Source organism: Perognathus longimembris, chromosome 3 (assembly GCF_023159225.1).
Source record: "Perognathus longimembris pacificus isolate PPM17 chromosome 3, ASM2315922v1, whole genome shotgun sequence".
Lineage (NCBI taxonomy): Eukaryota > Metazoa > Chordata > Mammalia > Rodentia > Heteromyidae > Perognathus > Perognathus longimembris.
Window position 1 is genome coordinate 62722599 of NC_063163.1, and position 23269 is coordinate 62745867.

The 23269-nt window shown below is 39.6% G+C and overlaps 1 protein-coding gene across 4 annotated transcripts in view; it reads left to right on the plus strand.

The window, feature by feature from the left end:
- Nucleotides 1-23269, plus strand: part of Xpo4 (exportin 4) — a 111360-nt gene that overhangs the window by 77250 nt on the left and 10841 nt on the right. For all 4 annotated transcript variants that reach the window (XM_048341663.1, XM_048341664.1, XM_048341665.1 and 1 more), the window contains 8 exons: nt 7363-7539; nt 8080-8222; nt 8716-8861; nt 9748-9925; nt 16804-16963; nt 17421-17590; nt 20116-20290; nt 22666-22959. In XM_048341663.1, the coding sequence (XP_048197620.1) occupies nt 7363-7539; nt 8080-8222; nt 8716-8861; nt 9748-9925; nt 16804-16963; nt 17421-17590; nt 20116-20290; nt 22666-22959 (1443 nt within the window). The remainder of the gene's footprint in view (nt 1-7362; nt 7540-8079; nt 8223-8715; nt 8862-9747; nt 9926-16803; nt 16964-17420; nt 17591-20115; nt 20291-22665; nt 22960-23269) is intronic.

The following is a 23269-nucleotide window of genomic DNA, read 5'->3' on the forward strand; positions in this document are numbered from 1 at the left end:
TGAGCACATACTATCTAGCTTGGTCTCCTTAGTCATCTCTGTGCACGTGCTGCTGGCTATGCCGCTGGGTTTGGGCCAGAGTGGTGGTGGAGCAGGGCCAAGGTATGAAAAAGAACTAGGTTAGATTTCACTGTTCTGTGATTAGACTAAAGGACCCAGTTGCCAAACGTCATCAACCAACTAGCTCACAGTTGGATGAGTTATTTGTATTTATGTCCAAAGGAACACAGGGTGGTTTTGTTTGTTTTGTTTAAAGTTAGCAATATATAGCCTTTATGTTAATTTACATCCTACTTATGATGTGTTTTGTCTAATATCAGGGCTTTATTGAAGGGATTGTCAATAGCACTTTCAATAACAGAAAGGTGTTAACAAGACTTTTTGTTTTAAAGACTTTGCATTTTATACTTTTCTATATGTGAATAATTAAGCTATAATAGCATGTCTCACATTTGTACTATAGAAATGAAGAGAGGACTTTGACAGCATCTTGGTTTTTTATTTTCTTTCTCCACTTGAGATTCTGTCGGTCAGAGGATGATACTCTTTAAGTTCCTGTTAAGATATGTTACCACTGTTTATTTTGGCAAAGATAAACTGTTAAGACCTAACAAATGATGTCTGTGAAGCACATGCTTTGTTAAGTATACAAACAGGCCACAGATGTTTCTGCAGGAAGAAAGTGTTTTATAATAAGTACTCAACTTAAGTATGAGGTTTGAACTCAGACTTCCTTGCACTTGCTAGGCAGATGCTTTGCTGCGGTGACATTTCTAACCCTTTTGCACACTGTTTAGTTTTTAGAGTCTTGTTTCCTTTCTGGTTGTGCACCTACACCGTGATCCTCCTCCTCCTCCTTTTTTTTTTTTTTTTTTTTTAAATTTGCACTCTAGGTAGAATGACATACTTGCAGAAGGTTCAGAGAGGAGTCTCGTGAATCTTTTTGCTTGTGTTGGGCTGGCTTTGCTTTAACTATATGATCCTCCAGATCTTACCCTTTTGAGTACTAGGATCACAGGCATGAATCCCCAGTGCATGAAAGCACTTACTTTTTTTGTTGAAGGAACAAACCATTTCTCCTTCTATGAACAAGTTGATCACCATGCTTGATCATTTTAGTGATGTTTTATGTCACTTGAAAGAGAAGAGGGTAGATATTGTTCCCATTTGCCCCTTTCCCACCACTAGAGCTTGAGCTCCCCAGGGTCTTGTGCTCTTAGTTTTTTTTTCAATCAGTGCTGGCTCTCTACCACTTGAGACACAACTTCACGTCTGGCTTTTTGGTGGTTAAGTGGAGATAAAATTCTCACAAGGCTTTTTTTTTGGTCTGTCTTGGGGCTTGAATTCAAGCCCTAGGTGTTGTCCTTTTCTGCTTTGGCTAGCTTTGGACTGCAATCCTAAGAGTTCAGCCTCCTGAGTAGCTAGGATTCCAGGCATGAGCCAATGGTTCCAGTTCCTGAAGCTTTTTTTTTTTTCAGTTGTGAAGCTTGAAGCCTGGGTGTTATCCCTGAGCTCTTTTGCTTAGGGCTAGTGCTCTACCACTTGGAGCCACACAGCTCCACTTTTGGTTTTCTGGTAGTTAATTGGAGATTAGAGTCTCATAATTTATTTTCCATTTTCTTATAAACTTTCCTGCTCTTTTCTTTGCCATTACAAGTGTCACAATAAACATTCTTTCCCATGTTTATAGTACTCATTTTTCTAGAGGTTTTTTTTTTGTACAGTATAAATCTAGAAGAGGAATTTTCTCGACCATATGTGTATTCACTTCTACAAGATAATGCATGATAGTATCTGTGTCCATGCCTTCTGGTAGAGTATGGCATTTCTCAGTCCTTATCTTCAGGAGCACTTGCTGTTAAGTATAAAATAGAATTTTAAAGCTAGGTATAGTGGCTTCCACCTATAATTACTGTTTCTTGGAAGACAAATGCAGGAGGATTATGAGTTGGAGGCCAATTCCAGCCATGGTAGCAAGACCCTATGTCAAAAACTAAGGGGCTGGGGCTGGGGATATAGCCTAGTGGCAAGAGTGCCTGCCTTGGATACACGAGCCCCTAGGTTTGATTCCCCAGCACCACATATACAGAAAACGGCCAGAAGCGGCGCTGTGGCTCAAGTGGCAGAGTGCTAGCCTTGAGCGGGAAGAAGCCAGGGACAGTGCTCAGGCCCTGAGCCCAAGGCCCAGGACTGGCCAAAAAAAAAACAAACAAAAAACTAAGGGGCTGGGCTGCAGCCCAGTGGTCTAACATATGTGAAACCCAGAGTTCAATCCTCAGTATTGAAAAAGGCAAGCAAAAGCACAAATATCTGTTGTCCAAGCTACCGGTTCCCATCTTTAGATTTTTCTGTTAAAAATCACCCTGAATTTCTGAGTTGAAGCCAGTGATACATTATATATATACATTTTTTGGTATTGTTGATTTATTTGGTGTCAATTATTTCATGGATTATTTTATTGTAATTATTATTATTATTTTATGGATTATTCCTCTCTTGATCTTGTGGATCAGTTTCAGTTTGATTCTTAATAACTCAGTAGATCTCACCTAAATATCTACTTATAATTAAAATCAGAATTTTCTTTGGGGAAAAAATTGAACTAATTAAAAACTTACACAGTTTTCAGTATGGTGATGTTTAAATTTTTCTTTTCTTCCAATAGAATCGATTGTAAAAATTAGGTTTTATTGTTTAATTATTGCTAAAATGATATGCACATTGGAAAAAGTAATTTGTGTGATGTACAAAGTTAGAATTTTCCAGAGTTACATTTTTCATTTGAGTGAATGCTTACTTGGCATTTCTAGATTTACACATAGAACTATATAATGCCTTTCTCCCTTTGTTCTAATTAGAGAAATTACTTGTAATTATTAAAATAAAAATAAACTGAAATCACTTTAGACTTCAGAAAGATAACTATTTTCCAGACTTTTAAGGCATAAATTGAGACTAAAAGCAAAAATAGATTTTTTTTCTAGTACTACAGCCATTTCATATGTCCTTAGTGTTAGAAATAGTAATTTTAAGTATAAAAGAGTGGAGAAATGGCTCTGTAAAGTTGGATGGCTGCCAGTAGTTTAAATGTTCTTAAACCAAACATTCTTATATATGTATCATCCTGTGACTTTCCTGTTCAATTTATATTTTTAAGGAAATAAGTTTCAATTCATTTTTGTTAAACTTTTAAAGTGATTTTTGTTTTGTTTTGGTACCAGTGTTGGAGCTTGAACTTCTTAAGGCGTAGGTGTTGTCCTTGAGCTTTTTTGTTCAAAGCTAGCACTGTACATTTGAGCCACAGCTCTACTTTTAGCTTCTTGCTGACTAATTGGAGATAAAAGTGTCATTGGGGGCTGGGAATATGGCCCAGTGGCAAGAGTGCATGCCTCATATACATGAAACCCTGGGTTTGATTCCTCAGCACCACATATATAGAAAATGGCCAGAAATGGCATTGTGGCTCAAGTGGCAGAGTGCTAGCCTTGAGCAAAAAGAAGCCAGGAACAGTGCTCAGGCCCTGAGTCCAAGCCCAAGGACTGGCCAAAAAAAAAAAGTGGCACAGACTTTCTCTGGCCCAGGCTTTGAACCATAATCCTCGGATCTCAGCCTCCTGAGTACCTAGGACTACAAGTGTAAGCCACTGCTGCCTGGCTTCAAGTGATTTTTTTTTTTTTTTTTTTTTTGTCAGTCCTGGGGCTTGAACTCCGGGCCTGAGCACTGTCCCTGGCTTCGCTTTGCTCAAGGTTAGCACTCTGCCAAATTGAGCCACAGTGTCACTCCTGGCCTTTTCTATATATGTGATGCTGAGGAATTGGACCTAGGGCTTCATGTATATGAGGCAAACACTCTTGCCACTAGGCCATATTCCCAGCCCTGAAGTGATTTCTTATTCTGCATGCCACTTTTCACAGCTGCTTTTTTTTTTTTTTTTTTTTTTTGCCAGTCCTAAGACTTGGACTCAGAGCCTGAGGCACTGTCCCTGGCTTCTTGTTTTTGCTCAAGGCTAACACTCTACTACTTGAGCTACAGCCTACTTCCAGCCTTCTCTGCTTATGTGGTACTGAGGAATCAAATTCAAGGCTTCATGCATGCAAGGCAAGCACTCTATGGCTAAGCACCCACTCCCCCAGCTGCCCTTCTATAAATTAGTCAGCCTTTGGCCGACTCTTAGAGAGTCTATCTTTTAGAGAAAAGGAAGAAAACTAATGGGCAAAGAGTTCTATTTAAGACTTCTGGTGACTTAATGTGAAGAACATTTTCAGTGAAATAATTTTTTAATGCTGGAAAATGAGAGTTAGGGTAAAACCAGAGTAGAAAGTTATGACTAAAGAACAGCCCTGATATATGATGTAATAATGGTGACTTTCTGACTGCATTTGCTGTCTGCCTGCCTTCACTGTTCATCGTTTTACATTTTGATGTCCTTGATGACACATGCTTCCTCCTGCTCCTCCTCCCACCTCAATGCCTTTCTCGGGCTCCAGTGTATGCTCTGTCTTGTCCTGCTTGTACTTCATCGTACTTCTGTGGGATACTGGTGGTACCTAAATTTGTATTTACTGTCTTGACCTTTTCCAAAGGTACAATCAAGATGTTTGTAATCAATTTGTTTTTCTTTCTTTGCCAGTCCCGGGACTTGAACTCAGGGCCTGAGCACTATCCCTGGCTTCTTTTTGCTCAAGGCTAGCACTCTAACACTTGAGCCACAGCGCCACTTCTGGCTTTTTTTCTGTGTATATGGTGCTGAGGAATCGAACCCAGGGCTCCATGTATGTGAGACAAGCACTGTACCACTAGGCCACATTCTCAGCCCTCAATTTTTTTTTAATAGGATTGAATCTTGGAGTCTTTATTAGAGCATTAACAGTCTTCGGGCAGCCAGTTGCTACAAAGGCCTGAAGTCTACAAATACCCTTAACACTGTTTGGAAACAGGCCAGAGAGGAAAGAAACCAAAAACAATAGGAGCAAACCAAGTCAGCTCCAATGGAAAGCTGAATTGGGACGTCATGGTGACAGGAGACAGGACACAGGATGTGAACATGGAAACGTGGCATGGCATAATGACACCTGAGCTGGAATACCCTAAATAGTTAGCGTCAGGTTAGGGGGCAGGGTCACAGGAAGTTCCCAGTCCCAAGCACTGGATTGAAAGATTCAGTAACCTATAGGCCAAGTGCCCATCCTGTCTCCAGGGATTCAGGAACATCATCACCTGGTGGTGGGACTTCCTCTAGGAATTCAGGCACACCCATGAAGACAAGATGCAAGATCCTACAGTGCAGTTTACTACCTGGCCAAGATGGGGCCAACTAGACCTGACATCCTTATTACTTCACCCCCCCCCCATTTCTGAAATTAAATCATTGATTTCTCTGTAAGAGAGCTGAATTTTTGTCTGTGCTGTTTCCTTCTCTATGTAATCAATTTTAAGCAACATTCTCACCGAGTTTTTTATTTGCATGTCCAGACTTTACAAGTTCAGTTGAGAAACTTTTCTTTACACCTCCTTTTACCAAATCTTCACATTTTAGGAGGTATCTTCCCAGCTGTTCAAGATAATAATTCAGGTGTTACCCTTGCTTTGTCTTCTCCCAGGTCAGATTTCCAGTTCCATTAGTGTTTTGGAAACCTTTCCTCCATAAATCGTTGCCCAGTCTGGCCACTTAGCAACATTTCCATCACCCATACCAGTCATACTTCCCAATGTAGGCAGTGAGGTTTTCTTTTAAAGTGCTTGGCCTAAAGTGTTGCAATGGTTTCTGGTTGCATTTAGAAGGAAACCCAGTCTTCTGGTCCCATCTGCTGCCCATGTCTTCACCCAATCACTTGTCCTGGTCGGTCACTGTCTGCCAGTAGCTCCCTCCTGCCTTCTGGCTGTCCAGCTTTTATAGTACAATGGCCTTGCTGTACAATACCAGCTGTATTCAGGGAAATTTGTACCATAAATAGTTCTGTGAAAATCTCTTCTTTCTCAAGAAAACTCTTCATTGGGAAGTTGTAGCTAATCCTGAACCAGAAAGAATGGGAAAGAGGAAAAGTTAAGAATGAATAATAGTAGGCTAAATAATTATGGTCATGTTAGTGGAATCACCTGCAGGTCCATTTGGATATTTCTCTCAGAGTGGGGCCTGGTTCAACCAGGCAGAGATTGGGCAGTTAGACAGGACTTCCCTTCTGCTTACCTGTTTGTCTCTTTCTAAATTTTCTATCTGTTTTCCTTTGTGGGAAGAAAACGAATTAAAATAGACCCAGAAAAGCGGCAGAATTATTCATTTCCCTATTCATGAACTGTTTGCTTATTACACTAGATTTTTCTCAAATGAAAGGATACTTTTGACATTTTTTTAATACTATGAACTGAGTCAAGGGTTGTATTAAATGATATCTTGGAAGTTTTCCACACATGTTCTTTGCAGATGTTTGCTTTGCTGATGTTTATTTTCATCATTCTTTTTTTTTCAAATTATTAAAACAATATTGGGGTTGGGAGTATAGTTCAACTGTAGGGCACTTAACCAAAGCCTGGGTGCATCCCCAGCACTGGAAAAAAATGTGTAAGAAATATATATTTTCTTTTTATTCTACTTTTCTTTATGATTATAAAAATTTTAATATTGTTTTTTTTCAAATTTTTATTATCTAACTGATGTACAGAGAGGTTACAGTTTCATATGTTAGGCATTGGATACATTTCTTGTACTGTTTGTTACCTTGTCCCTCATATCCCCCTCCCTTTCCCCCTTTCCCTCCCCCCCGCCCCCCACCGGAGGTGTTCAGTTCACTTACACCAAACAGTTTTGCAAGTATTGATTTTGTAGTTGTTTCTCTTTTTTTACCCTGTGTCTCTCAAATTTGGTATTCCCTTTGAATTTCCTACTTCCAATACCAGTAAACACGGTTCCCAATATACTCAGATAAGATTACAGAGATAGTGCAGGTACAACCACAGGAAGGTGATACAAGAACATCATCAATAATAGAAGCTACAGATACACAATTGTTATATCACAGTTGTAACTACTTTCAACGTCCTATGTGTATCTGTAGCTTCTATTAATATTGTTTTTATTTGAAAACAATACTAAACAGGTAGTTTTCTAAAATAAATATTACTTAGAGATTGACTAAAGATTTAGGTTGAAGTTAGAAAGATTTTTAGCAAGCTTAATAAAAACTTAGTATTCTTGTACCAGGCATGAAAGCATATACCCTGTATCTAGTAGGAAGATCATCTGTTCCAGGAATTTGTTTTTTCTTAAAAGATATAACACTGTGTTTGTGCCTAGCTATGTGACCCTTACACTGTTAGTTCATTTTTTTCTTGGATATTTGTTTTATGAACATTCTTTTCTTTTAGCTTGATAAGGATGACATGGTATACATGGAAGCATATGATAAACTGCTGGAGTCCTGGCTAACTTTGGTCCAAGATGATAAACATTTTCATAAAGGCTTTTTTACCCAACATGCAGTTCAAGTTTTCAATTCCTATATTCAGTGCCATTTAGCCGCTCCAGATGGCACGAGGAATTTGGTAAGTTTTTCCAGGTGGTAATTAAAAATCATCAGAGGCTCTATCTTATTGTTCTGGCTACTACCTATTAGTAGAAAGATAGAATGGGCTTCCTCAGAAGATTTGCTAAGCACCAACGTAGTTCTTGTATAAATGAGTTCTTGATAAGTAGGATGTTTCTTATTCAGTTACCCACCTCTGTCTTACTAGTTGTCCAGTGATAATGACTTTCCTGTATTCAAAAGACAAGGAATCTTCCAAGATTCCAGATCATTTTAGTGGCTGTGACATTCCTCAATGTGGGAGATGGGTTGTAGGTGTACAGTTAGCTGTGCTTACCATGTTTACTTTTTCCTTTTTTGTTGTCTTCCTTTTGATGAGCATTAGGGTGGCTGGCATGCTTAGAAAGGAGGCCCTAGTTAGCTGCAATTGAAGGCTCACTCTGACATACTCTCTTTTCCAACTGCAATACTGAAGCTATTTTACAGAGCCACCAGAAAATCATACCTCTGGACCACAGTGTAGTACATTCCTCATTGTTTCTTTCTTTCATCATAATAGACTGCCAATGGTGTAGCCTCTCGTGAGGAAGAAGAAATAAGTGAACTTCAAGAAGATGATCGAGACCAGTTTTCTGATCAACTAGCCAGTGTAGGAATGCTAGGAAGAATTGCTGCAGAGCACTGTATACCTCTTCTGACAAGGTACACACAGTCCAAAGAAACCCCATGGAGCCAATATTCTCTTTTCACAATTCCTGGGAGAGCACTTAAAGTGTTTAAGGACTTTAAACACCCCTACCCCCATATCCCAGCACACTGGACCAAATGGACAGAAACACTGTCATGATTGCATTCTTTGGCTTATACATTTGTAGCCCAGGAACTGCAGCATAGATGGCAGAGAGATTATGGAAAACATGGTATGAGAAATGATTTGACCCATATCAATAAAAACTTGGAATAACCAGTTCTCAAATGCCTGTTGTAAAACCTTCACTGTTTGTAAAGCATTGTTTTAATTATGTGTCATAAATAGTAAATCACAGCTCCTACTGTGCTGTGAGAACAATTGTGTACTGTGAAATTTATGTTTTTGCGCCAACTTCTTAATTTATGTTGTTTATTATATGGAAGTTAGAAGTTTACGTCTTTACATGCTGAATTTTATGAATGTATTGTTTCTTGCCTCTTTTAGTTTATTAGAAGAAAGAGTAACAAGACTTCATAGTCAGTTACAGCGACATCAGCAACAATTACTTGCTTCATCTGGTTCAAGTACCATTAACAACAAAATGCTTGATGATCTCTATGAAGATATTCACTGGCTTATTTTAGTTACAGGTTGGTTGGTTGTTTCTTTTTTGGATATAGTTGCCCACTGAGCAGTTTAAGATCTTAAAAAAGAAGCTCCATATAGTGAAAACTGTAGGTCAGAACTGAGCATTGCAGCACATACCTATAATCCAAGCACTCAGGAGGCAAAGACAGGAGAATCACATGAAATCCCGCCTCAAACTCTTTGTTCCTTCAAAACAAAGTTCTTATCTAATATTGGATGAAATTTGGATGCAACTATTATTTGGCATATACCTACAGATGCATTAAAACAAAAAGCACCACCTAGCATGTATGTATTCACTGTCTATTTCACACACTAAATTGTTATTTAATGTGGATTTTATTTACTGTTAACATCTTGTCATGTTCCCCATCTAACAGATGGAGAAGCTTTGAGTATACAAATCTAGCCTCTGGTCTAGTTCATGTTAATAATTTTTGGAGACAGAATGCAGATCTAGACAATCTGACTTTTAAGGATCTTACTCCTTAACCACCACACTATTAGTAAAGAGAAAAATCCTGACTTTTGGAAAAGCATCCCTCAGCATTATTTGTGATTTAAATAAAAGCAGAATTCATACTCACTTTGCAGATTATTGTATTACTAAAAATTACTAAAAGGTAGTAGGCTTGAAAGCCTACATATGATGAATTATAAAATTGGTGAATACAAATTTGTCCTTTACTGTACTTTTGAGATTTAATTTTCTGAAAAATTGAAAGTTTCTTTTCATCAACTTGAAATTAATAGACTAACATTTTATAGTTTATTTTTACATCAATTTATGTGATGTATATAAATAAATCAAAACTGAAAACATTTATAGTTCAACTTGGTGAATGTAGATTTGTTAAGTGTTCATTTTTAATTTTTTTTAAACTGAAGGCTACCTCTTAGCTGATGATACTCAGGGAGAGACTCCGCTAATACCTCCAGAAATAATGGAATATTCCATTAAGCATTCATCTGAAGTTGACATTAATACAACACTTCAAATTTTGGGATCTCCAGGAGAAAAGGCTTCTTCCATCCCAGGGTACATCAGAACAGATTCTGTGATTAGGTAATATGAACTCTATAGCTGTGCTCTTGTAATCTATACTGTTTTATAAATTCTGAGTGGATGGGTAGATGACTAGAGGAACTAGGCACGCTGGAAATCAGACACATGAAGGGGGGAAAAGTAAAACTTGGAGAAGCCTTGAAATTCACAAGGATGGCAAGTACTCAGTATTTCAGCCAACACCACTTTAGTGGGAACTGACAGCTGTGTCCACTACTGAGCAGAGAACAAATTTAGTTACCATGAATGCTAGAGACATTTGATCTTATGTACTAGAAACAATGCTTGTCCCTCAGAAAACAGTACTGATGCATATGCATAGACACACTCTTCAAGGAAGGAAAATTTGAGGTTTTTTTAAAGACCAAGGGAACATTACTAGCATGTGTGTTAATAAAAGCTAATAAAACCATGTTCTAGCAGCTTTCTCAAGGAAAACTGCCCTTGTCCTATTGAACCTTGAGAGCTCTTGTCAGGGCAGTGATAAGATCATACATTGCCTCATATGAGAAGATTCACTTTAATCTTACTAATATTCATGGAAAAATTTTCATTAATTCTTAATTGAAGCTAGAAAGGGTAAGCCTGGACTTAAAAAATATTCTCCTAAAAATGGGTTTGAAAGAAGTGCTTTTCATTTTAATATCTTGCACATTAAATTTAGTTTGTACACAGAAAATCAAATAGTGTTGGCTTTTGTCACTTGAAAAATCTGTCACTCAAGAGTTTTTCAGTGCAAATATATATGAATATCATTTAAAACTACACAGTATTAAAAATACCTAGGAAATGTTTGGGACTTTATTTCCTTTATTGGCATATTCTTGTGTTTGCAGTAAAATATTAGTGCTCTTAACACTTTAATTTTCCTTTGATTTCTATAATCATTGGAGTTAGTGTCTGCAAATAAGTGCTTTTGTTTTGACTAATTCATGGTGAATGTTAACTTGCAGGACAATTTAGAGTACTGTCCCATTATATGTTCTTGGTCATCTTTGCTTGGGTAGTATCATTAGGAATGCTTTCCTTGTATTTTAAGTGCTTTTTCAATTTTTTCCAGTCTCTGCTTGTCATCAGGGAAGCAAACATTTTTTTGTATCTGAGAGCACAGACTATGGAGGGTTGGAACAACAAAAGTCACCAATGTTTTTATCAAAAGAATGGATGTGAAATTGGCATGTGGGAAAAACATCTGTTTAGCTAAAAACAGTTGTTATTCTTGAAGAAATTGCCATTTAACAAACAATTACTGGGACACTCCTATGTACTGGGCACTTCAGTGAGCACTTAGAATATATAAGTGAACAAAGCCAGTGAAATTCATTCCCTTTTTGAGCTCCCTGAAAGAGAGAGGTGATCAGTTTATAAAAATGATGTGTATATTAGGTAAGAGTAAAAAGACAACTCAGGAGGCAACTTGGAAGCAGACTTGGGACTTGGAAACAAAGCAAAAGCTATTGGATCAGCCCTGGGCATAACTGGTATGTTGAAGCAACAGCAAAAATGCCGTTTTGGGCCAAGCAGAGGGAGGTGGGGAAAAGAATGAAATCAGGTAACATCTTCAGGCCTTTGGAATATCTCTGAGTTAGGTGGGGTGCCATGGTAAGGTTCTGAACTGAAGAGTATCTTACAAGATGAAGAGGTTACTCTGACTGGTGCACTGAGAGTGTATTGTCTAAGTGGCAGACCAGTTATGAGGTGATTTGCAATCTAAGGGAAGATGACAGTGTTTAAACCAGAGTGGTATTGGAGATCCTGAGAAATTAAAGTGTTGTTTGACTTAACAGTGTTGGCTTTTGGCTTATGAAATATGTAATTCCAGGCTAATTGAGCAGATTGTGAGTGCTGTCTGGAATATAGCTTTTTTTTTTTTTTTTTTTTTTTGATTGGTCGTGATACTTGACCCGTAGGCCTGGGTGCTGTCCCTGAGCTTCAACGTGAGGCTGGTACTCTCCCGCTTGAGCCACAGCACCACTTCTGGTTTTCTGGTGGTTAATTGGAGATAAGAATCTCAGACTTTCCTACCAAGGCTGGCTTTGAACCATGATCCTCAGATCTCAGCCTCCTGAGTAGCTAGGATTACAGGCACGAGCCACTGGAGCCTGGCTAGAATGTAGTTTTAAACAGGAATTCAAGTAAGATTTGTATATTAGCCTTGGAATAATTCACCATTAATAATATTTGGTCAGTTATTTCTTCATCTCCCCTTTGCACTGGCAACTGAGGACAATAAAGGAGTTTAAGAACACATAAGCGTGCCTAATCTACTAGCAGAGGGAAGGTGTTATCTAGACTTGAAGGATGAAAAGAAGGCAAAGTATTGGGGAAGGGGAAATAAATCTGTCCTGCATGCCATATAAATGCTCACAAACCATTTGGTGCATGATGGAACAGACACATGTTTTTAAACCAGACATGCCTATATTGATAACTTTGTGTGGCTTTTGAGTGGTATTATAATACCCCTTAGCCAGGAATAAGGTTCCCCTGCCCCTGATAAGGCCGTAACCATAGGAGAAGCAGAGTAGAAAACATTTGGCTAGTGAGTGATCATGGAGTGGAGGTGGTGAGGATCTAAAGTAGGGAAAGAGGCTGTGGATAGAGCTTTCAAGGTAGGAGTGAAATGGGGGAAGGATTTGCCTGGGAGAAGTAAACTCAAGCAAAAATGTTTATGAGACTCTTCTCTGGAATTAACAAAAAAAGGTAACTAGAAGCATTGATCAAGTGGTAGAATATTAGCGATGAGCGAAAAGGTAGAGAGAGAGGCTTTGAGTACAAGCCTTGATTACCAGTAAAAAGAAAAGAGACGCTATGCCACATGTCTCTTCGTGTTTGTGTCCTGTTTCCTGTCTCCTGGGCTGTTCTCCGGTCACCACTGAAGTTCCAACTCAACTCTCCATGGAGCTGAATTGGTTTTTTGGTATTGTTTTTGTTCTTTCTTTCTCTCCCTCTCCCTCTCCCTCTCCCTCTCCCTCTCCCTCTCCCTCTCCCTCTCCCTCTCCCTCTCCCTCTCCCTCTCCCTCTCCCTCTCCCTCTCCCTCTCCCTCTCCCTCTCCCTCTCCCTCTCCCTCTCCCTCTCCCTCTCCCTCTCCCTCTCCCTCTCCCTCTCCCTCTCCCTCTCCCTCTCCCTCTCCCTCTCCCTCTCCCTCTCCCTCTCCCTCTCCCTCTCCCTCTCCCTCTCCCTCTCCCTCTCCCTCTCCCTCTCCCTCTCCCTCTCCCTCTCCCTCTCCCCTCTTTGGCCTTCATGGTTCTGTTTCTGACTGCTAGCACTTCAATACAGACCCCAAAATCCAACCTCCCAAACAAGGGGGGGGCGGAGGGTCTGGGAATGTGGCTTAGTGGTAGAGTCTTTCCCTACCATACATGAAGACCTGGGTTCAATTCCTCAGTACCACACACACAAAGCAAGAAGTGGCACTGTGGTTCAAGTGGTAAAATGCTAGCCTTGAGCAAAAGAAGTCTAGGGACAGTGCCCAGGCCCTGAATTCAAACCTCAGAATTGGCCAAAAAGAAAAGAAAGTCCTGAGCTCTTCCCAGTTCTGTACCTTACTCTGGAAACTGTCAGGTGCAGTAAAGCTAAGACTGCCATAGGGAGAGGCAGTCTGAATAGTCACTGTTTGGTGACTGAGTATGAGTAGAGAGCACAGAACTTTGAGGAGACCCTAATCCAGTATCAGTTAAAAGATAAGTAGGAATAACCTTTTATTGTAGATACCTCTGGTTTTTGTTTTACATCTTGGAAAAAGTTCGGTAACTAGGTGATCTTGCTGTTCTTAAAAATACTTTCTGGGCTGGGAATATGGCCTAGTGGCAAGAGCGCTTGCCTCCTACGCATGAAGCTCTCCATTCGATTCCCCAGCACCACATATATGGAAAACGGCCAGAAGGGGCGCTGTGGCTCAGGTGGCAGAGTGCTAGCCTTGAGCGAGAAGAAGCCAGGGACAGTGCTCAGGCCCTGAGTCCAAGGCCCAGGACTGGCCAAAAAAACCAACCAAACAAACAAAAAACCCACAAAACTTTCTAAAATGTTAAGTTTTATCAGTGTTTATGTCTATTAAAGTGAAAAATAGCTGGGCACCATTGGCTCACACCTGTAATCCTAGCTACTCAGGAGGCTGAGATCATGGTTTGAAGCCAACCCTTGACAAAAATGTCCATGAGACTTTTATCTCCAAGTAACCCCTAGAAAACTGGAAATGGGGCCGTGGCTCAAAGTGTTAGAGCACTAGCCTTGAGTGATAATGCTCAGGTGCAGCACCCAGGCCCTTGAGTTCAAGTCCTATGGCTGACAGAGGGGGGTTGGGGGAGAGGGAGAGGAGAGGAGAAGAGACGAGAAAAGGAAGGAGGGAGGGAGGAAGGAAGAAAAGAAAACCAAATTATGCTAAACTTTGGCTAGTTCTGGTGATTAATTATTCACAAATACATAACTTTAAGAGTAGCAAAATGCTGCTATGTTAACCTCAAGACATGTACTTTTTTGTTCTTACTTAATTTGGGCTTTGAATTCAGGGCCTTGTACTTGCTTGGCCTGCTCTCTATCACTTAAGCCACATCTTTAGCCCTGATTTTTTCTGGTTATTTTGGAGATGGAATCTAGCAAACTTTTCTGCCTAGTCTGGCCTCAAACCATTATCCTCCAGATCTCAGCCTTCTCCAGCTCTTAGCCTCCTGAGTAGCAAGGATTATAGACATGAACCACCAGTACCCAGCATCCACATTTTTTATTTTTTAATAATTTAAATCATGTTATAGTTTGGAGTGGTGGCACACACCTATTATTCCAGCTACTTGGAAAGCAGTAATTGATTGAAAGGGTTTTAGTTTGCTGATAAAAAATGATACTGCCATCTCAACAAACATGCTAGTGGCATACGCTATGAAGGAGGCATTGGTAAGGGATTGACCCTGGGTGAAATGCCTGAGAACCTATCAGGAAGATGACAGGCAGAAAAATGTGGTCTGGAGGAATGGCCCAAATGATAGAGACTACTCCCTATTACTACCAAGAATTTCTTATTTATGTGTGTTAAATCATTAAATAATAACTCAATCCAAAAAAAATTCTTAGGTATAGTATAAGGATCATTTGAAATTCTTAGAAATGGTTTTATTGTGCCAGATGCTAGTGGCTCACACCTGTAATAATTCTTTCTTTCTTTCTTTTTTTATTTCTTTCTTTTTGTCCATTGTGGGGCTTGATCTCTGGGCCTAGGTGCTGTCTCTGAGCTCTTCAGCTCAAGTCTAGTGTTCTCCCACTTAAGCCACAGTGCCACCACTACCTATAATAATTCTAACTACATGGGAGCATTGTGGTTCCAGGCAAGCATGAACAGAAAAGCTTAGAATATTCCATTTCAGATGAAATAACTTGGTCATAGTGCCTTGTGTCAGTCAATTCAGCTGTAGTGAGAAGCAAAACAATGGAAGATTGTGTTCTAAATGTGGACCCCTGGCCACAAAAGAAACCCTATCTGAAAAATAACCAACAAAAAATAGACAGGAAGTGTGGCTCAGCAAGAGGGTTTGCCCAACAAGCACAGCCCTCCAGTTCAAACTCCAGTTCTGAAACAAAAAGGTCATCATAAACAGATGTTTGTGTGATCAATGAAATGCTTGAGTATTTTTTGGAATAATGTTCTTTGAGGAAATGAAGTAAGATTCAATTCTTTTGAATGGATATTGTGTGTCTGTCAGAACACTATCACGGTTGAATTCTAGTGTATAAGTCAAAGTTCTAATAATCTTTTATTTTTAATTCTCTTAGGCTAGACATGATATATCTTACTGGCAAAGTTTGACAGATTAACGTGAATGAAATGAGGCCACTGAATTTTTTTGTTCACATACCCATAAAATTTTGAAAGCTTGGGCACTGGTATGTAGGTATAGTAAGAAAAAAAGATCTTAAAAACTTCCTGACTTCAATGGAGCCCTAAGGAGAAACAGCTGTCATGAAGACAGGAAAGAGTTAACAGATAGATGATAGGAAATGTGGTCCAGAGAAGCCAAGGAAAGGAGTAGACATGTCAGAAGAGCCACATGCTTCTGAGACACTGTATTAAACTTATTCCAAGGAGAATGCAGCCTTGAGAGCAGTGAGAAAAGAAACTGGCTATGCCTCAGTGATTGGAATTTTGGGTCTCAGAACTGTCACTCAATAAATGGTGTTACTGTGGATTCTTTTGTTACCATCATTGACTCCTTTGCCTTTTGACTAAAATCAAGCTCAATCTTTATAACTTATGGTTAGGTCCTTGTATCTCTCATAACAAAGACATTTAAAAAATCTGCACATCATGTTAAGTTACTGACACTACATTGCCCTTATAGCTATGTTTATTTAGGTAGGCAGTCTTTTTAGTAGGACCTGCCTGCTTTTTTTCCTCCCGCTCTCCCTCCCTCCTCCCTTTCTCCTTCCTTCTTTCCCTCTTTTCTTCCCTCACCTCCTTCTCCCCTCTCCCCCAGTAGGACTGGGGTTGAATCTAGGGCCTTGTATATGGTTTAAAAAATAATACCATTAAAGGTTACATTTATTAGGAAGTAGATAGAACTATCGAACTTAGAGTTACTTACCTTGTCTTATGTTCTGTGATATAAAACACAGATTGCCTACCAGGGGAGTTGTAAGGAATTATAGAGCTGTGAAGAAGTTTGGCTTGTAGAAATTTACATGTTTCTCTACTTTGAATCTTTAGGCGGTAATGTTTGCACGTGTAGTTACAACTTCAGTAGAAGGGTGGTTATTGGCTCTCATCCTTTTCTTTTTCACCATGAAAGATGACAACTGAGAAACAGAAAAGGATTTTTAAGAAAAACAATATGGTTAGTCAACCGCTAAACCAATAAAAGAATAAATGACTTGTGTTTTATACCTACAGGCTGTTATCTGCTGTTCTAAGAGTTTCAGAAGTTGAATCTCGAGCAATAAGAGCAGATCTCACTCATCTACTAAGCCCTCAAATGGGCAAAGATATTGTTTGGTTTCTAAAACGCTGGGCCAAGACATACCTCCTGGTGGATGAAAAGCTATATGATCAGGTCAGAATATAAGCTTCTTTGGGTTTATGATGGTAATAGTTGTAGAAGTAGAAATGTTTTTCTAGTTGATTTTTCTCTCAGAACTATTTTAGAGCTGGTACACCTTCCATGTTGAAGAGAACTTAGGACTAGTGCTGTGTAGCTTTTCATGAAGCATAGTGATTTGATTCCTTTTTATCAGTATTAAGATGCATATTGCTCTTTGAAATAGATTTAATACAAGTAGTTTTCTTTTCGCACTTGTTTAAAATATATTAGTGTTGATGTGAAAATAAAGTTCGCAGAACAATCACATCATCATCTTGGATGAATTGAGAATGTCTTTGGATTCATGGAAATTAATTATAAGATTCAGGTGGTACTATTACAATACTACACATTATTTGTGATTTTATTTTTTGGTACTTTTTTTTCAGCTGGTCTTTGTGACCTTACAAAATTTGTTTTCTCTCTTAAGGTAAGTCTGCCATTCAGCACAGCATTCGGAGCAGATACAGAAGGTTCTCAGTGGATTATTGGCTACCTCTTACAAAAAGTCATCAGTAACCTCTCAGTCTGGAGTAGTGAACAGGACCTTGCAAATGATACTGTGCAGCTCCTTGTCACTTTGGTGGAAAGGAGAGAAAGGTAAGATCCATTGTTGGAAAGAGACTGTGTATATTTGTGTGTTATACCTTGCATACCAGGCTCATGCTTATAATCCTAGCTACCTCAAGAGGCTGAAATTTGAGGATTGAAGTTGAAGCCAACCCAGGCAGACAAATCTGAGAGATTCTCCTCTCAAAGGCCAGAATTTGAGGTATAGATCAAGTGGTAGAGCACCTAACATGAGGGAAAACATTGAGGCCACAAGATCCTAAGTTCAAACAACAAAAACAAACGAGCTTCCTTTCCATTGGTAAATGGTTAGAGATTTGAAGTGGTATGCTTTTGCTCATTTTGGGCGGCAGGGGGAGGGAGGGAAGAACAGGGTACTGATACTGCTAAGTAGACATTGAGCCACAGCTCTAGTCATTTTTGTATTTTGTTTTTTTTCTAACACTTCAGTGGTGCTCAATGGTGTCTTGAGAATTTTTGTTGTTGTTGTTTGCTCATCTTACTTAGAACTGCTGTCCTCCTGATCGCAGTTTCTCAGATAGCTAGATAATAAACATGTACCACTGCCCTCACCTGTTGGTTGAGAAAGGAATCTAGTAAACAGTTTTTGCCTCGACTGGCTTTTTATTCCTACAGTTCTCAGCCTTACAAGTAGCTAGGATTATAGTTGTGAGCCTCTATGCCCAGTGGAATGGTATACTTTTAAAACTACATCATGCTTGGCTGGGAACATGGCCTAGTGGCAAAAGTGCTTGCCTTGTATACATGAAGCCCTAGGTTCGATTCCTCAGCACCACATATACAGAAAAGGCCAGAAGTGGCGCTGTGGCTCAAGTTGGCAGAGTGCTAGCCTTGAGCAAAAAGAAACCAGGGATAGTGCTCAGGCCCTGAGTTCAAGCCCCAGGACTGGCGATAAAAAAAAAAGAAAAGAAAAAAAAGAGGTACAGTACTAGCCTTGAGCAAAAAAGCTAAAAAAAAAAAAAAACCAAAACAAAGCAGCACTCAGGCCCTGAGTTCAAGTCCAAGGACCAGCATACACACAACATAAATAATAATAAAATATTTTTTAAAAACCCACAAAACTATATCATGCTGTTGTTATAAATGCATCTGGGGCTTTCTCGAGTTACAGTGGAGGATGGATGATTGATTGTTCAAGGAGTGTGGCATCAAATAACCTTACACATTAGTATTATGTAGCTTTAAAAATACTTTCATATAATAGATTTTCTTATCTTTTAGTTATCTCTCTGCCTTCCCTCAACCCATTTTTGTTTTTGTTCTTTATTTTTTGATTTGTTTTTTGCCAGTCCTGGGGCTTGGACTCCGGGCCTGAGCACTGTCCCTGGCTTCTTTTTGCTCAAGGCTAGCACTCTACCACCTGAGCCACAGCACCACTTCCGGCTTTTTCTGTATATGTGTTGCTGCAGAATTGAGACTGGGGCTTCATGTATATGAGGCAAGCACTTTACCACTAGGCCATATTCCCAGCCCCTCTTTATTTTGTTTTTTCAAGACAGGTTCTCACTATTTAGCCCAGGCTTGAGTTTAGGATCCTCCTGTCTCAGCATCCCAAGTGGTGGGATTGTAAGCATGCACCACTATGATCAGCAGTTAAAAATCTTGCCCATTTTAAAGATGAAAACAAAATAAATGTTTAGGGTTAGGAATATGGCCTAGTGGTAGAATGCTTGCCTTGTATACATGAAGCCCTGGGTTCGATTCCCCAGCACCACATATATAGAAAACGGCCAGAAGTGGCTCTGTGGCTCAGGTGGTAGAGTGCTAGCTTTGAGCAAAAAGAAGCAAGGGACAGTGCTCAGGCCTGGAGTTCAGCCCTAGGACTGGTAAAAAAAAAATTTAAATAAAATGTTTAGTGCTTTCTACAACATATTTGAGAAATGATGATGGCATTTTGTTTGACCATTATTTATTGAATTCTTACCATTTATTTAGTATGTACTATCTGATAGTATTTAGTATGTACTATTTGATCATGGTACCAGTATAAGCCTGTGTGACTTCAAAGTCCATACTGACTTTACTGTACTATACTTTTGCAAACTAAATCCAGCCATAAGATATGCTGTTGGACTGTACCATGGTTCAGGGTAGTCTGAAGGTTGAGATGGGAAGACCACAAGTTTGAAGCCAGCCTTAGTTACTTAGCAAGATCCTACCTCATAGAAAAATTTATTAACCAGGGTCTGGTGGCTCGTGCATATAATCTTAAATCTGAAGGGTTGGGGCTCAGAGCCAGCCCAGGTAGAAAGGTCCACCAAAATTAATCTCCAAAATAACAAACACTAGCTGGGTTGATGTTGTGCTTTAAGTTGAAGAGCACCAGCAGAGCAAGCACAAGGCCAAATTCAAATCATTTAGAAAAAAAGGGGTGGGGAGAGGAAGGAGACGATGGGGCAGAGGGATAGGAAAAAAGGAGGAGAGGAAAGGAAAGAAAAGGAAATCAGAGAGGGAGGAAATCCAGGGGGTTTTTTTTTGCATGTATACATAGAATGAAAGTAATTCATGTTATATTTTGTTATTTCTATCTGTAGGGCAAACTTAGTAATTCAGTGTGAAAATTGGTGGAACCTAGCTAAGCAGTTCGCAAGCCGAAGCCCACCTCTTAATTTCTTGTCAAGTCCTGTGCAGAGGACCCTGATGAAGGCTCTAGTCCTGGGAGGTTTTGCACACATGGACACAGAAACCAAACAACAGTACTGGACAGAGGTAACATTAGCTTAACCTTAGCTAAGTGGGCAGTAGTGTGTTCCATTCCTACCTTGTCCTCTCTCCCTGCCCCATCCCCCTTTCCCAAAAAAATTTCAACAAATGTTCTTATTCAGTTTTCATATATACAGTCTAATTCAACTATTTTCATCCTTATTCAAAATGTATTTCAAATTATTCACCCTCTATTATTCTTTTTCCTAAGTAGTCCTTTCATGTTTTGTTGTTTAACAGTGTATGTGTGTGTGTATGTATACACATGTACATGAACATATGGACGCATGTACATGTGCCTGAATGTCTTTTAGGTCTAGCTTTCACATGAGTGAAGGTGTGTGTGTGTGTGTGTGTGTGTGTGTGTGTGTGTGTGTGTGTGTGTGTGTGTGTGTGTGTGTGTGTGTGTGTGTGTGTGTGTGTGTGTGTGTGTGTGTGTGTGTGGTGTTTCTGGTCCTGCACTCTGGGTCTGGGCACTGTCCCTGAGCTCTTGTACTCAAGGCTAGTGCTCTACCACTTGATCCACAGCTCCAATTCCAGCTTTTTGGAGGTTAATTAGAGATGATGGACTTTTTTTGCCCGGGCTGGCTTTGAGCCATTATCCTTAGATCTCAGCCTTCTGAGTAGCTGGGATTACAGGTGTGAGCTACCAGCAGCCCTGCAATATTTTTGTATTCTTGAGTTTGGCTTGTCTCACTCCATATGGTATCCTTCAGTTATATTTTTCTACAAGTGAAGGTCTTATTTTTAGTTGTTTAACGACTTTCCATACTGAATGCCATACTGGTTGCACTAGTTAGCATTCCCACCAAAAGTGTATGAATAATTCCTTTTTCCTCAGCATCCTTGCCAGCATTTGTTTTGTTAATGGCTGTCCTGACTGGGTTGAGATGGAATCTTTGTGTGCTTTTGACATGCATTTCTTTTATGACTAAGAATGTTGACATTTTCTTCATGTATCAAGTAGACATTTGTATTTCTTCTTCTCAAAAGAAAATGTGCTTGCTTATTTATTGTTTGGATGACTATTTGTACTCTTGCTGGTGGTTTGAGTTGTCACTCCCATTTATTGCCAGAAAATCACCTGTGGCGACATGAGCATTTTAGCCATACCTTTTCTGATGCTTTTTTTTCCCTCTCCTTTTGATTACTGTAAACTTAGTGGCTTATTTTTGCATAGTTGTGAGAAGGAAAGTCCAAGATAAAATTAGGTGGTGGAATTATTTCCTCCTGAGTTCTGTAGCTTTGGGTGGCTTGCCGACCACCTTTGGCATTCCTGACTTGCCCACATGTCACTTCATTTTTGCCTTCATGTTCATTCATTCTCTTGGTGTCTTTGCTTTGTGGGAGTCTGCATCCACACTTTTTTCTAAGGCACTACATTGCCTTGAGGACTCACCCTCTCCATTATGACCTAATCTTAACTGACTATACCTTCAGTGACTGTTCAAGTAAGGATACATGCTGAGGTGCTTAGGAGACAGATGATCACATAGGAATTTGAGGAGGACACAATAGTGCCATCACACCAAGGCATATTACATAGTAAACATTAAACCAGGGAGCAAGTGTTTATGAAGATTCTTGCCTTCTAGGTCTTGTTAGACTCTATACCCCGTATTGTGTGGAAAAGAGGCAAAGATTTTACAGAAGAGAGTAGAGGTTGGCTCAGCTGTCTACATCCATGGCTCTGTACTCAGAAAAAGAGTACAATCTCAATTGCTGTTTGGCCTTGTTTGCTGATCCCCACTGTGGATTCTTCCTTTTTGCATCAGTCCCAGGGCTTCAACTAACAACCTGGGCACTGTCCCTTTTTTTCAGGGCCAGCACTCCACTTCCATCCTCCTGTGGAGTCTCTATTTTTATTTTATTTGTTGGTTACATGGCTTGAACTCAGGGCCTGGGTGCTCTCCCTGAGCCTTTTTGCTCTAGACTAATGCTCTGACACTTTGAGCCACAGCTCCACTTCTGATTTTCTGGTGGTTAGAGAAAAGAATCTCACAGACTTTCCTTATTGGGCCAACTTTGAACTGTGATTCTCAGATCCCAGTTTCCTGAGTAGCTAGGATTACAGGCATAAGCTGCTAGTGCCCAGTGCGAGTCTTGTTATTAAAAAGGTGTGTGTGTCTGTGTGTGCTAATCACTTAGAATGTGGTAGAGGGAAGTAGCAGAATTCTAAGAGTGAGATTGAGAAGGTCATGTTGCATGAGTTGGTGTCATTTCTTTGTAGGAGTTCGTATAACTCACAAAGGCGGGTACAGCATGCTCACTGTACTTGGTCTGTGTCCCAACAATTAGAGATGTTTTGTAAGGTGTACACTCGTTCATGTTGAGAGAATAAAAAGCAGTGCATTTAGAAAGCTCCTGCTATACTTTGTTAGGTTCTTCAGCCACTGCAGCAGCGATTCCTGAGAGTGATCAACCAGGAGAACTTCCAGCAGCTGTGTCAGCAGGAGGAAGTCAAGCAGGAGATCACTGCCACACTCGAGGCCCTCTGTGGCATTGCTGAGGCTACCCAGATTGACAATGTAGCCATTCTTTTCAACTTTTTAATGGACTTTCTTACCAATTGCATTGGGTTGATGGAAGTTTACAAAAATACCCCAGAAACTGTCAACCTCATTATTGAAGTTTTTGTTGAAGTTGCACATAAACAGATATGCTATCTTGGAGAGGTAAGTACTTTGCAGTTTTCTTCCTTTAGGATTAACGCTCTTTAAAGCTATAATAAATTGACATCTTGACTCCAAATTTAATGCATACTACCCAAAAATGTTTTTGTTTTTCTAAAAGATCTTTCATGCTTTTCAAAAGCATATTTAATTAGTATAAGTTCTTCCTCCAGGCTGGTAATTTAAGTTTAAATACTCTGTTCTTTCTGTAGGCTTAAATGTTTTGATGTTAAAACAGTATTAACGCTACTCTCAGAATTCGAGTAAATAGAAATTCCTTTACCCTGAATAACTTATGTGTATTTTCTTACAG